We start from the raw sequence: 12842 nt of genomic DNA on the forward strand, positions 1-12842 counted from the left end.
ATAGTGAGCAGAAATGACCTTCTGGGGCACAAGAACAGCTCTGTTGGGTGATGGTGACTACTGAGTCTCATCCTGACAGAAGCATGTGGGCTGTCTGTGAAGTTATCTAGATTCGTTGGGAAGAGCAGCAGTAATATGGTTGGTGCCGTCCCACGGGCTGGGGTCCCTGGCTGGGCAGCATTCATTTCTCTCTGCCCCTAAGCAGGCATGCCATGTGACCAGCTGCCTCATGCTCTGCTCTTCCTCCCAGGACTCGCCCTACCCCCCATGATGGACTGGGAGCCATCAAAGTGTGAGCCAAGAAAAGCCCTCCATTAAGTTCCTGTTGCCCAGTATCGTATCACAGCAATAAGAACGGGAACTAATACAGACTTCTTGGCCAGGATGCGGATGGTGCGGCTGTTATCATGTGCATTCATCCACAAGCACCACCTGAGATTTGCATGCGGATCTCTATGTAGATTATGCTTCTGTGGGGACATGAGAGATCAGAAAGCAACAGAGAGCGTGGGATGGGGCGTGTTAAGAAAGTGTGGGTCCAGGAGGCTCCTGAGCAAGCAGGGGGCTTAGGGGGTGGGGTGAGGTGGGGGCAGAGAGGGGGCCAGACTAAGAAGGAGTGGTAGAGGAACTTCCTCGTTGTAAATACAGAAGAGGGGTAGAGGATACAGGGCAGGGTGAACACCCTCGTGATTTTCAACTTTTCTGTATAGTGGGGACGGGAGGACAGACCGTGCCGGTGGGATGTGGCCCTGCGGTTTGAAGCAGGTGAAAGCGGAGCTAAGGCGTGTAGGGAATACTGGGAAGCCCTGGCTTGGATTGGTGGTCATGGATTCCAGTGGATCCACCCAACTGCGGGTGCCTCTCCAGTGACACTCTTTAACTGGGTCTAAGTGAGACGCCCAGGGTTGGCGCACAGTGGCACCAGGGAAACAGGGTCATGGGTATTCAGGGTGTTACTAAGACCTCGGGCTCTAAACAGACTCAGGATGAAAATAAAGGGGTGTCCCACGTATGGAGCAGGGTCAGAGGATTCAAAGGACCGGAGTCCCCTAAAGGTCAAAACTTTCTGAGGGAGCTGATGAGCCAGCACGCAGCAAGGAGAGGTGACTTGAGTCACCTTGGGGAGGGACTTGGATTAGAACTAGTTATTGTAGGGATATTAGAAGTACGAGTGTGTTCCATTTGGGAGCCCTGGAACCCTGGCAGGTGGGTTGGGGTGATACTGGCGAGCCTAAACCCGGAGCTTGTGCAGTGGCAGGAAAATGGCCACAAGATGGCAGCATCTACCGGTAAATCCCGATAGACAAGCTTGCGCCTGCCAGGCTGACTCCAAAGAAGGTACTCCTACCACCTGTGAGACAGGGTCGGGGTGGGGGAGGGGCGAGGGGGGAGGGGCAGCAGGAGGGATACAGAGGAACCCCCTATCCTTTCGTCTTGTTTTGTTTTTTGGACAAGAAAAGTATAAACTAATTTTGTTGGAAATGTGTATACACAATTTCTTTTGTTTCTTTTGTGAATTCAAATTTTTAATAATTTTATTAATTTTTAAAGAACTTCATAGAATGTATTTTGATCATACTCATCCCCAACTCCTTATCTGCCCAACTTGTGCTCTCTGGCTCATGCTCTCTGGCACATGCTCTCTCTCTCTCTCTCTCTCTCTCTCTCTCTCTCTCTCTCTCTGCCTCTCTCTTTCCTCATGGGGTTCAATTTCTGTTGTCTAAATTCTGAGTGCAGTGCCTGCCCTGGAGAGGGGCCAACCTAACAGGGGCCACACCCTTAAAGAATACTGACTCCCCCTCCCCTAGCTGCTCCTCCAGTAGGGGTACAATTGCCCTGCCTTCTGTCCACCTGTCTCCTTCCACGATGAGATTTTGTCTGGTTAAGTTCGCGTGGGTCTTGTACATGCTGTCCCAACCCCTATGAGTTCATATGTGCAACCCTCCCCCCATTGTGCCCCCAAACACTATTTCCTTATAGTCATTTACCACCTCTGACTCTTATAATCTTTCCATCTTTTTCAGCGACCCCTGAGTCTTCCCTGAGAGGGAAGGGTGTGGTATAGACCTTCTATTTAGGCCTTTTTTGTTTTTGTTCTTGTTTTTCTGAGACAGGGTTTCTCTGTGTAGTTTTGGAGCCTGTCCTGGAGCTCGCTCTGTAGCCCAGGCTGGCCTCGAACTCACATAGATTCACCTGGCTCTGCCTCCCGAGTGCTGGGATTAAAGGCGTGTGCCACCGCCAGGCACAGACCTTCCGTCTAGGACTGAGCACTCCACAGTCTCTTATTCTCTACATGTTGACGAGTTGTGGGAAAAGACCATATGGTAAAAAAACAAAACAAAAAAAACCCAAAGACTCTAGGTGTAATGGTCCCTGTTCATTGTCAACCTGACAGACGTTAGAATCATCCAGCAAATGGGCCTCTGGCCATGTCTGGGTTGCACTACTTAAATTATACTCATTGAGGTGGGGAAACCAGCCCACTGTGAGTGGCACCAATCCCTAGTCAGGGAAATCTTGAACTGTATAAAGATGGAGAGAGCGAGCTGAGGACAAGCATGCACACATACACTGTTCTCTGCTGACAATAGCTATAATGCGATCCACTGCTTCAGGCCCATGCTGCCTGGACGCCCCTGCCTAGATGGACCAGAAGAAGAACTGTGAGCTAAAAGAAGCTGTTCCTGCCTTACGGTGCTTTCGTGGGAGTGTTTTTATCACAGGAGCAGAAAGGTAAATGAAGACAGCTGGTAGAGGCAGAAAACAGAGAGCTTGTAGACCTCCAGTCTTGGAAGATGGGGCCCAAATACTTTTATAGGTTTGAATCTTCCCAACACTCAACTTGAATCTTCCCAACGCTGCCTGTGTTGGTGAGTTTTTTGTTAACTTGGCACAAGCTAGAGTCTTCCAAGAAAAGGGAACCTCAGATTCCATCAGATTGGCCTGTAGGCAAGTCTATGGGACATCTTCTTGATTAATAATTGGCCCCCTGGGGGCAGTGCCATGCCTCGGCAGGTGGTCCTGGGTTGTATTAAAAGCAAGCTGAGCAAACCGGAAGGCATTTTTACTCCATGGCTTCTGCTTCAGTCCCTCCCTCCAGGAGTTCCTGCCTCTTGAGTTTCTGCCCCAACTTCCCTTCATATGGACTGTGTGTGACTGGGGCATGTGAGCCACTAACCCCATTCCTTCCCAAGTTGCTTTTGGTCGTAGTGTTTACCACAACAGTAAAAAGTAAACAGAGACAACCTCCTTCTTTTTCTTCCTTCCCCTCTGGGCTGGCTAGATTTATGTCAACGGGACAGAAGCGAGAGTCATCTGAAAGGAGGGAGCCTCAACTGAGAAAATGCCTCCAGAGATCCAGCCCTAAGGCATTTTCTTAATTAGTGATTGATGGGTGGGGGAGGGGCAGCCCATTGTGGGTGGGGCCGTCCCTGGGTTGGTAGTCCAGGGTTCTATAAGAAAGCAGGCTGAGCAAGCCATGGGAAGCAAACCAGTAAGCAGCACCCCTCCATGGCCTCTGCATCAGCTGCCTCCAGGTCCCTGCCCTGCTTGAGTTCCTGTCCTGACTTCCTTTAAGATGAGAAGTGATGTGGAAGTGTAAGCCAAACCAACCGTTTCCTCCCCAGGGTGCTTTGGTCATGGTGTTTCCTCACAGCAACAGCAATCCTCAGACACATGGTAAGAAAAGCTGCTCTTTAGTAAGGGGACTTTACATCTATAAAGAAGGCCCTTGTGCGGAAGGGTGGCCCTCCCCATTCCTGATGGCTTTTGTCAACTTGACACAATCTCAAACAGATCTGTAAAGAGGAAATCTCAGCTGAGGAATAGCCACCATCAGATTGGCCTGTGGGGCATTTTCTTGATTAATGATGGATGTGGAGGGTCCAGTTCATTCTGGGTGGTACCACCCCTGGGCAGGTGGTCTTCAATTGGATAAGAAATAAGACTGAAGTCTGGCGTGGTGGCACATGCTGTTAATCCCAGCTCTGGAAAGGCAGAGGCAGGCAGATCTCTGTGAGTTCAAGGCCAGCCTGGTCTACAGAGTGAATTCCAGGACAGCAAGGACTACACAGAGAAACCCTGTCTCAAACACACACACACACACACACACACACACACACACACACACACACACACACACACACGAACGCACGCACGCACGCACGCACGCACGCAATTCTGAGCAAGCCACTGAGAGCAAGTCCTGTAAGCCAAAGTTCCTTCCTGGGTTCTGCTTCCAGCTTCCTGCCTTCAGTTTCTGCTGGGACTTCCCTCAGTGAAACTCTAAGGTGAAATTAACCCCTTCCTCCCCAAGTTGGTTTTACTCACTGTTTCATTACAGTAAACGACACAGGGAGATGAGGAGAACTTGCACAGGCCACCTTCCTGTTTGCTGGCTTTTCCTGATCCTCAGGCACCCTTGCCCACTCTGTGCCCTGGAGGGGATGTTCCTACGGTGGTCTGGAGCATGCCAGCTTGCGCTCTCCCACAGGGCCATGCTCCAGTCTCCACTCCTTCCTCTTGCACTTGAGGATGGTATTTAAACCTGAGCTTAAGGCCATGTTTTTGAGATCTGCTTATTTCTGAGCCTCACCCATGTGTGCATGTGTGTATGTGGGTGTGCATGTGTGTACAATGTGTACATGAGTACATGAACATGCATGTGTGTACATGCGTATGAATGTGCATGTAGGTATGTAGGTGTGCATGTGTGTCTCAAGTAGCCTGGGCTGACAACATGCTCCCTATGTAGCTGAGGGGGGGCCTGAACCCCAGCCCCTCCCAAGCGCTGGGTGATAGGTGAGCATCTCCACACCCCCTGCGATGGAGGAAGAGTCTTGCTCCCGGTCGGGTCACCCAGCTAGTAAGGGCATGGGTAGAAAGAGGGCCCGGACTTCTGTCACTCTTAGGTGTTTCCCTCTGTCCCCCCCCCCCCCTTTTTTTTTTCTCAAAAAGAAGACAAAACAAAGCAGGTCTGCTCCTTAGCCCCTACTCGGGCCCAACTCTTCAGAGCTCCGGCACCATCTTCAGCCCTTTTCCTGACCTATATCTCGGAGTCTCCCAAAAGTTTCCCTTCTTTGGCGCCTGGATCGCTCCTCCACACACACCGGCTCTGAGTGCGTGAGTTGGCCTCGGCTCACGACCACCAAATAGCTTCAAGCTCTGCGTCCCCTCCCACCTAGGCTGGGAGGCCAAGTTCATCCTTGGGGCTGCATCCTGCTCTGGAAGTGTTGGGGCGGGAGGGATCAGAGAGTGGCGAGGCACCCCAGGGAACGAGGCGGGGGAGATTCTCCCGGGGGATGGGGGCGGGATGCTAACAGGGCGGGTCCTGGCCCAGAACTTCGCTTTCTGCCCTAGGCGAACGGATGCCTGCAGTTCCAGCCGTGCGCCAGGCGGGGGCGCGCTGCGGGTCGGGGCCCAGTGGGAGGTGCCAAGGAACCCGGAAGCGCTGGGCGGGGCCGGGGAGGGCAAGGGCGGAGCCCGGCCTGGCTGATCCCTAGGCACAGTGGCCCGGCTCCCGGGACCTGGTGAAGGTAGAAGCGCGACAGCGACAGTAAGTGCCGGCGCGGCGGCCCCCGTGTTTGGCTGGGTCTCCCCCGTCCCGAGGCTGAACCTGGCCTCCCCGCCTCACTCTCTGATCCTGCGTGTGGGGACAGGACAGCCTGAAGGATCCAGAAGGCTTTGCGGGTCCAGATCGGGTGCCACAGCTGTCTCTGCCAAGAGAACTTGTCCCAGCCTGCTGTCAGGCTAGCTCTTCGCCCCCAGCCTGTGTCCTCAGGAGCCACCGAGGCACGTGCACACGGGCTGGCCAGGCTCTTCTCAGTCCCTAGACGCCCACCCTTTCCAGCTCTGATTAGTCCTTACCCCCCAGGACTCCCGGCAGGAGCAGGGAGGGGCAGCCTGGCCTGGGGAAGCTCTTGGCCTCCTCTCCTTTCTTTGTCTTTCTCTGTTCATGCGAAGCCACAGCTACCTTTTATAAAGAGTAATAAGGCTTTGCTCACTCTGCTGCACCACCGGTGACCCGGTTAGAGAGGATCCCTGGCAACTTCAGATGCTTGGTCAAGGCTGAATGGTCCTTGATGAACAGACACCGCAGCTGAGAAGGGCCTCCGGGCCTGTGTGGATCTGGGTCACCAGCGCTGGGCCCCCGCACCCACCACCCTCCTAGCCTGAACTTTTGGGAATGGCTCCTGGCAAGTTCTCTGGTGGTCTCTGTGGTTCATGGTTATCTTTTACATTTAAAAAGAAATTAAGTGTATATACGTTTGTCTTTCTGTGGGTGTGTGAAAGTTCTTTCAGGTGCCCACAAAAGCTACGAGAAGGCATTGACTCCCCTAGAGATTCAATGGAGTTATAAGTAGTTGAGCATCTACCTGCCTTGGGTGCTGGGGTCTGAACTTAGGTCCTTTGAAAGAACAGCGAGTGCTCTTGACTGATGAGACATCTCTCCAGCTCCTGTTTACATTTATTTAAACAATAATTTTAAGTGTGTGTGTGTGTGTGTGTGTGTGTGTGTGTGTGTGTGTGTGTGTATACCTTCGTGCATACTCCATCTTTGGTCTCCACGTGAGTCAAGGCTACAGAGGGACCCTGCTCACCCTGACAGGACACTGTAGAACCTCCGGCCTCCCTGCTCCAGGGCACAGCTGCAGTAGTCTGGGGTGATGTTGGGGCCCTGCAGAGTCCATTCATGCAGCAGTGTTGATGAAGGTCCCCTTGGGCCTTCTCTGCTCATAGCTTCTTGCTGCAGGACGCCTTCAGGAGGGAGGTCTGCAGGGACTTGGAACCAGCAGAGTCACATTCCTAGACCATCCCTAGGGTTGGGGCTTGGGAATCCCCAGGGGGCACGCAGATTGCCTGGCTGTATCATTTCATGCCACTGTGACCGGGCATGTGACAAATGGCTTGGTCTTTCTGAACCTCAGACTTCTTATCTGTGGATAGTACCTAACAGTCGGCTGTCATGGCTCACATGTTGGGTGTGGCCGTGGCATTCTGAAGTACTGCAGTTGCTTCTTTGTGAGGTAGGGTCTCACTTAGTCCAGGTTAGCTCTTGAACTCTCTATGTAGGAGAGGCTGGCCTTGAATCCTGATCCTTCTGCCTCTACTTCCAGAATCCTACTGAGTTTTAGGGGTGTGTGTGTGTGTGTGTGTGTGTGTGTGTGTGTGACTATTCCTGGCCCAATTCGATGATTAAACAGCTAATACACATTGCTCAAATTCAAAAGGCACAAAAATAAGGACTAACAGTGAAGCTTCCTCCCTGTCCCAGTCTCCCTCCAAAAACACCCACTGTTGGAAGACCCCTGTGTATCTTCCAAGGTATGTTGAGCGCATGCACAAAACCATGTGTGTGTGTTTCCCCCTACTTACACTTTTTGCATAAAGCAGAAGAGCTGAGGAGCTCGTTCTTTGCCCATCAAGGGTTTTGATTCCCAGGTGAAAGCCTTTAGCCCAGGCTTGCCCTTCTGCACAGCTTACCTCAATCTGTACCTGCAAGGGTGTTCACACCACTTGTCCCATACTGTGTATGCATTGCCCGTGTTGTCCTTGCACAGCTGAGATGACCTCTGAGGTCACTGCCGTTCTGACAACCTGTCCTTTTTCCAGTGTGACATTTGACTTTCTTCCTGACCCTAAAGCCCGAAGCTCTCCAGCCAGACTTCAAGGACAGGGTAGACCCGGCATAGGCTAGAGATGTCGCCTAGAGTAAGTCAGTCCCCAGCCTTGACGCCTGCTCACCTGCCCTGTCTGTGTCTCTCTCTGCTCCCACAGTGGCCGTTGCCTCCGAGGACAATGTATACCACAGCTCAAATGCCACCTACAGAGCCTCGGGCAGCCCTCACAAAGCTGACCAGGAAGCCCTGCTGGGGAAACTACTAGACTACCCAGCCCCCGGCCTGCAGAGGCCAGAGGACCGCTTCAATGGAGCCTACATCATCTTCTTCAGCCTGGGAATTGGGGGCCTACTCCCCTGGAACTTTTTTGTCACTGCCAAGGATTACTGGGCATTCAAACTCCGCAACTGCTCCAGCTTGGCCTCAGGGACGGACTCTGAGGACACAGACATCCTGGTAAGGGCTGTTTCCCTCACAAGGGGAGCAGGTAATCTGGAGCCAGATCATCCTTAGGGGTCCTGGCGCGAGGTCCTTTACATGCCGAGAATATGGGTGTTGATGCAGACGCTGTGTGGGCACAGTAGGAAGAGTCCACTGGACCCTAGGCCTTGCATTGTGTGGTACCCAGGCCTCGTCTCTACCTCCTGAGGCTGAAGGGATGGAGCTGGGCAGACCCAACGCATACTTCAGACTGTCTGCCATTGTCTGTGGGAGAAGGATGGACGTGATGATTCTATACAGTGTGTAGTGGTGCATGTTAGAATACAGAGTCTCAGGGTTGGGGATTTAGCTCAGCGGTAGAGTGCTTGCCTAGCAAGCGCAAGGCCCTGGGTTCGATCCTCAGCTCAAAAAAAAAAAAAAAAAAAAATACAGAGTCTCTGCTTCCAGGAATTGAAGGTGTGGCTCTTACAGTGTTAAGTCAGCTGTGAGGTATAGAAAATTCCAACCAGTAGTAGCTAAAATGAGGGAAGGTCATTTTTCTGTCACAATCAACTTTGGGAAGGTGGCTTGTTTTGCCACATGTAGTCCTCACATCCAAGGTCACCTCATAGTCCAAGATGGCTGTTGAAGCTCCAGCCATTATAGCATCTGTAGGAAGAGAGAAAGGAGGGAATGCCTGTTGCTTCTAAGAAGTTGTACCTTCTTCCTTTTTACATTATATTGGTCCAAACTCAATCACGCGACTCCATCAGCTACAGAGAAGGCTGGAAAATGTAGTCTTTTTGTGTATCCTAGAGCTTAAAACCAAGGCTTCACACCTGTTAACATGCCCTGCACACACACACACACACACACACACACACACAGAGCTGTCAAATACAGTCATTAAACATGGTCTTATATCATAGTTTTGTAACACTGTTGTAAACTAGAGGCCCTATAGCTAAGCGAGACAGAGTGTACCAGTCTGTTCCTCATGGCTGGGAGCAAAGTACCACAAGCCAGGTGAGTGGTAACCATTCTGAAGAAAGGAAGATCGCTTTGGCTCTTGGTTATGGCCCTCGGTTGAGAGGCTGTGTCTGGTGGTGGCGTTTTTTGTTAGTGGTATCTTCAGGTGGCACAAGGCATCTTGTGATGAGGAGAGATGAACATCTGTGTATGTGAGCCTGGTCCCTCTCCCTCTTCTCATAAAGCCACCAGGATGCAACTGTGAGGCTCCATCCCGTGACTAACCATAATGCCCTCTAAACATCCTAGTTGGAATCAGTGTCCATCCTCTTCATCCCTCCCGGTGAGGAATGTATTTCTGTATAGGAAAGTTTGGGGGACTCAGACCATATGCCACCTATATCCTAGCGGGGAGTGAAGTCTTGGGAACACACTCAAGTCACTGTGGCCTGGAGCAAAGGAACTTGAAGGGTGAGCAGGAACTGCCGCAGGAAGGAGGCACTAGCTTTCGGAGTCCTTTGTCTCATTTTTCTGCCGTGAGGATCCAGATCATCTGGAGGTCACCACAGCAACGTTCCCTCCATGATGGCGGTGACAGTGTTATCCCCTCAGGAAGGCCGCACCACCACCGGGTCCAAGGTCAATGCCTAGTAAGGGAGGAGGGCTCAGAGGAGCCTGACTGCACCTGGTATTGGAGTCCGTCAAGAGTAGTTCTGTAATGGGACCTGGAAAGCTTTTTACCTGCAGTACTGGTGGGGGCAGGGCTAGCTCTTAGGCATGTCAACACAGGAGGCTGACACTGCTCAGCCGTGTGCCCCTCCTTCACGGGGCCCTCGGGGACAAGAAGGAATGTGCTGGCAGATCCCAGCCGACCCCTCCAGTGGCCCCAGAGGTGGCCCACTTCTCTTTCTTTGGAAGCCCCTCTGAGTCCTTGGCCAGCCCTCCAGAACGTGCCTCAGTTTTGTGTGCCGGAAGTCACACAATGAATGAGATATCTGTGAGCATCACTCCAGGGCTCCAGCTCGCACATGCCTGAATCACTGGTAGCCACTTCCAGAACTACCCATGACACCCAGCCTGGGGATTCTGACGGATCTAGCTGAAGGTTCAGAAGGGATGCTGGCCTTTTCTAAGATTTCGCATGACACTGACTGCTGTATACCCCTCACCCCACCCACATGGTTCTCATGCATGGGAGGGGGCCATTTCTGCATGCCTCTGGATTCAGAGGTGGCTCCAGGGTCTAGAGCAGAGGCTGTCACTGCATATGTGCACCCGAAGAGCCCTTAGGGACAGACCACAGTGCCTTAGAATCCTACTGCCCCGACATGGGACCATGGGACCGGGAGCAGCCTGAGAACTTGTTGGTGACAGGCCTGTATTGGTGAAATTATTAAGGCCACTCCATGTAGTTAAAAGGGAGGTTTATTTAGTGGCGTAACTTACAAATGAAGGGATAGGTAGGTCACAGGGTCTGGGAAAGACGTAGCGCAGTCCGGCGGTGTTCTCTGGAGAACTCTGCTCGGTCTGCCTCCAGCGTCCAGGGTTCAGGAACCAAGAGAGTCGGCGCATCCAGATCTCAGGTCTTCGGGGTCCTCTCTTGGCCCCGCTGTGTAGGCGTGACAGTTACCAAAGCCTCAATGGAGGTTGGAACTTCCAGATCAAGGTTGGAATGGCTACCCACTACAGGCCTGTTCCACCCAGATCCTGGAGTCAGGACCTACACATTCACACAGGTGGCTGATGGAATGGTGGGCTTTAGGAAAGCTCCCCCAGAACGTGGCCTCTCTTAGCTCTGGACCCTGCACACACTCTGTGTTCCTTATGTATAGACTGGTTATACCACCCTCCTAGGGAAGCTGTGGCAAGGAGGTCCATTATTCCATGCCACGGGATAAGGTCTGACACCAGTGTCCAAGGTGTTGTGTAAACAGTATCTCGCATTATGTGGAACTGGCCTCGTTCTTTTATGGACCTAGTGACACGAGCCATCCAGCTCTCTGCAGGCCTCGCTGACCGAAACAGCCCACTGGCCTTCTTCCAGAACCTCTCTGCCTGCCTGTCCATCTGTCTGTCTCCCCAGGGGCAGGGCTAGGCTGTGTGTGCACCTGTCCCTCCCCTGCTCGGGCCATCCTTGGGTCTGTCTGCCAGCGAAGGGACGCGGTGATCCCAATCCTTCCCAGCTGCAGGCACTTAGTGTTCCAGGTCCCGCTAGGATGCTTTATTGCCGTGCTCGAGCACTGGCAGGTGCAGGCATAGTACCTGCCCGCTGCCCGCAGCTCCTGGCTCTTGGCATCAGAGATGAGAGACCTGTCACCCCCTCGATTCATGGGCCAGGCTGGGGAAGCGAGCGTGCTGGGACCTTTCTGCGTTTGACAGGGGCTGTTTTTCTTTGCCTCCTCGTTTGTACCACCCGTTGCCACCCATCTCCCTCCTGCTCTCTCTCCATTTGCTGATAGCCCCAGTCTGCCCTGCGTCCTGAGGGCCACTGGGAGTAGGGGAGACAGCTTGTTCCCGTACACCCTATCCTCCAGTGTGTTGCTAAGGTGGAGGACGTCGGCCCAATAGGAATGTTGACAGCCCTCCTCACTGTGTCACCTTCCGGGCCATCTCCCGTCCCAGGGCTCATTTCCTTTTGCCTACAGCAGGTCTGGAGACGGTTTAGAAAGCTTTCTGCTTTCTCAGCCCTCTCCTCTTTGTTCTCTGCAATAAGAACCTCAGCTATGGCCCAGGGGGTGGGGGAGTCGGGGGGGGGGGGGGCAGCCGCCCTGGACTGAAAAACCATCAGCAGCGCAAAAGTAGACTAATTGACGTGAAAGGATAGCTCCGGGGAGCCGCGAGGGCTCAGGTTTCCTCGGCCCCGCCGGGCAAGCAGGGGTGACACAGCCTTTCTCTTCTATCCCTGAAAGATCTGAATAACCTCTTCTGAGACAGAAAGCCAGAAGCTCTGAGAGGTTAAGCGACCTGCCCAAGGTCACACAGCAAGGTGGGGCTGGAGAGAAATGCATTGGGGAATTGGATAGGTAAACGATCACAAAACTGGATATGCTCTGAGAGTGGTGTGTAGGAGGCTGTTGCGGGTGTGTGGCCAGGCTGCCTTCTCTTCTGACTTGTGAAACTCAGGGACCTAAGCTCTGACCTTGGCCTCCACCCCTGGACCCAGGCTGTCAGGGTCCTTTATCAACATCCCCACCTCTGTGTCTGAGGCGCTCTCTCTCTCTCTCTCTCTCTCTCTCTCTCTCTCTCTCTCTCTCTCTCTCTCTGTGTGTGTGTGTGTGTGTGTGTGTGTGTGTGTGTGTGTGTGTGTGTGTTTTCAAGTCCGTGGGTGTTTCCCTGAGAACCCCCAGGCTCCCTCTAGGCCACAGGTTCACATCTGTGTCCTTAGAGCACCAATGTTTCCCCGTCAGGGCCTCACCATGAAACCCAGGGTGTTGAGCCAAGCTTTGGTGACTATGGCCCAGTTTCCCTATACAGCAAGAGATGTAGGATCCAGTGAACTGGGAGGATTGCCTTCCCACTGCACTGGCAACCCTCAGGACGTACACGGGTAAGCATCTGGCAAGGTGCCTGGCACATGGTAATATGTCACAAGGATGTGTGGCATTAGTTATCATGTGGTTAAGGAGGAAAGTTATACCCTGATTTAAGGGAGAGCTTATGCTGTAGGAAAACAGATCTGGGGTCACCATGGTCCACCTTTCAGATGGATTAGCATAGATGTTAAATGAGGTTTTTCCCTAGGGAAGGCCAAATTTGCCTGGCTCAGCCGATGGGGGAACCTAGGGAGTCCCATTCCAGTATTTACAGCCTGCTAGTCCTGTCCCAATTGCCTAG

At 52.8% G+C, this 12842-nt stretch overlaps 1 protein-coding gene across 2 annotated transcripts in view; it reads left to right on the forward strand.

Moving 5' to 3' along the window:
• Window positions 1-5448: 5448 nt before the first annotated feature.
• The window catches only part of Slc29a3 (solute carrier family 29 member 3), a 36217-nt gene continuing 28823 nt past the window's right edge, over window positions 5449-12842 (forward strand). The window contains exons 1-2 of one of the 2 annotated variants that reach the window (XM_052744902.1): window positions 5449-5554; window positions 7777-8075. In XM_052744902.1, coding sequence (XP_052600862.1) covers window position 5554; window positions 7777-8075 — 300 coding nt within the window. In that variant the 5' untranslated portion in view covers window positions 5449-5553. Of the gene's footprint in view, window positions 5555-7776; window positions 8076-12842 lie in introns of those variants that run through there. The other variant, XM_052744903.1, reaches the window with a different exon arrangement.

Source organism: Peromyscus californicus, unplaced genomic scaffold (genome assembly GCF_007827085.1).
Source record: "Peromyscus californicus insignis strain IS unplaced genomic scaffold, ASM782708v3 Scaffold_19__1_contigs__length_69161282, whole genome shotgun sequence".
NCBI lineage: Eukaryota > Metazoa > Chordata > Mammalia > Rodentia > Cricetidae > Peromyscus > Peromyscus californicus.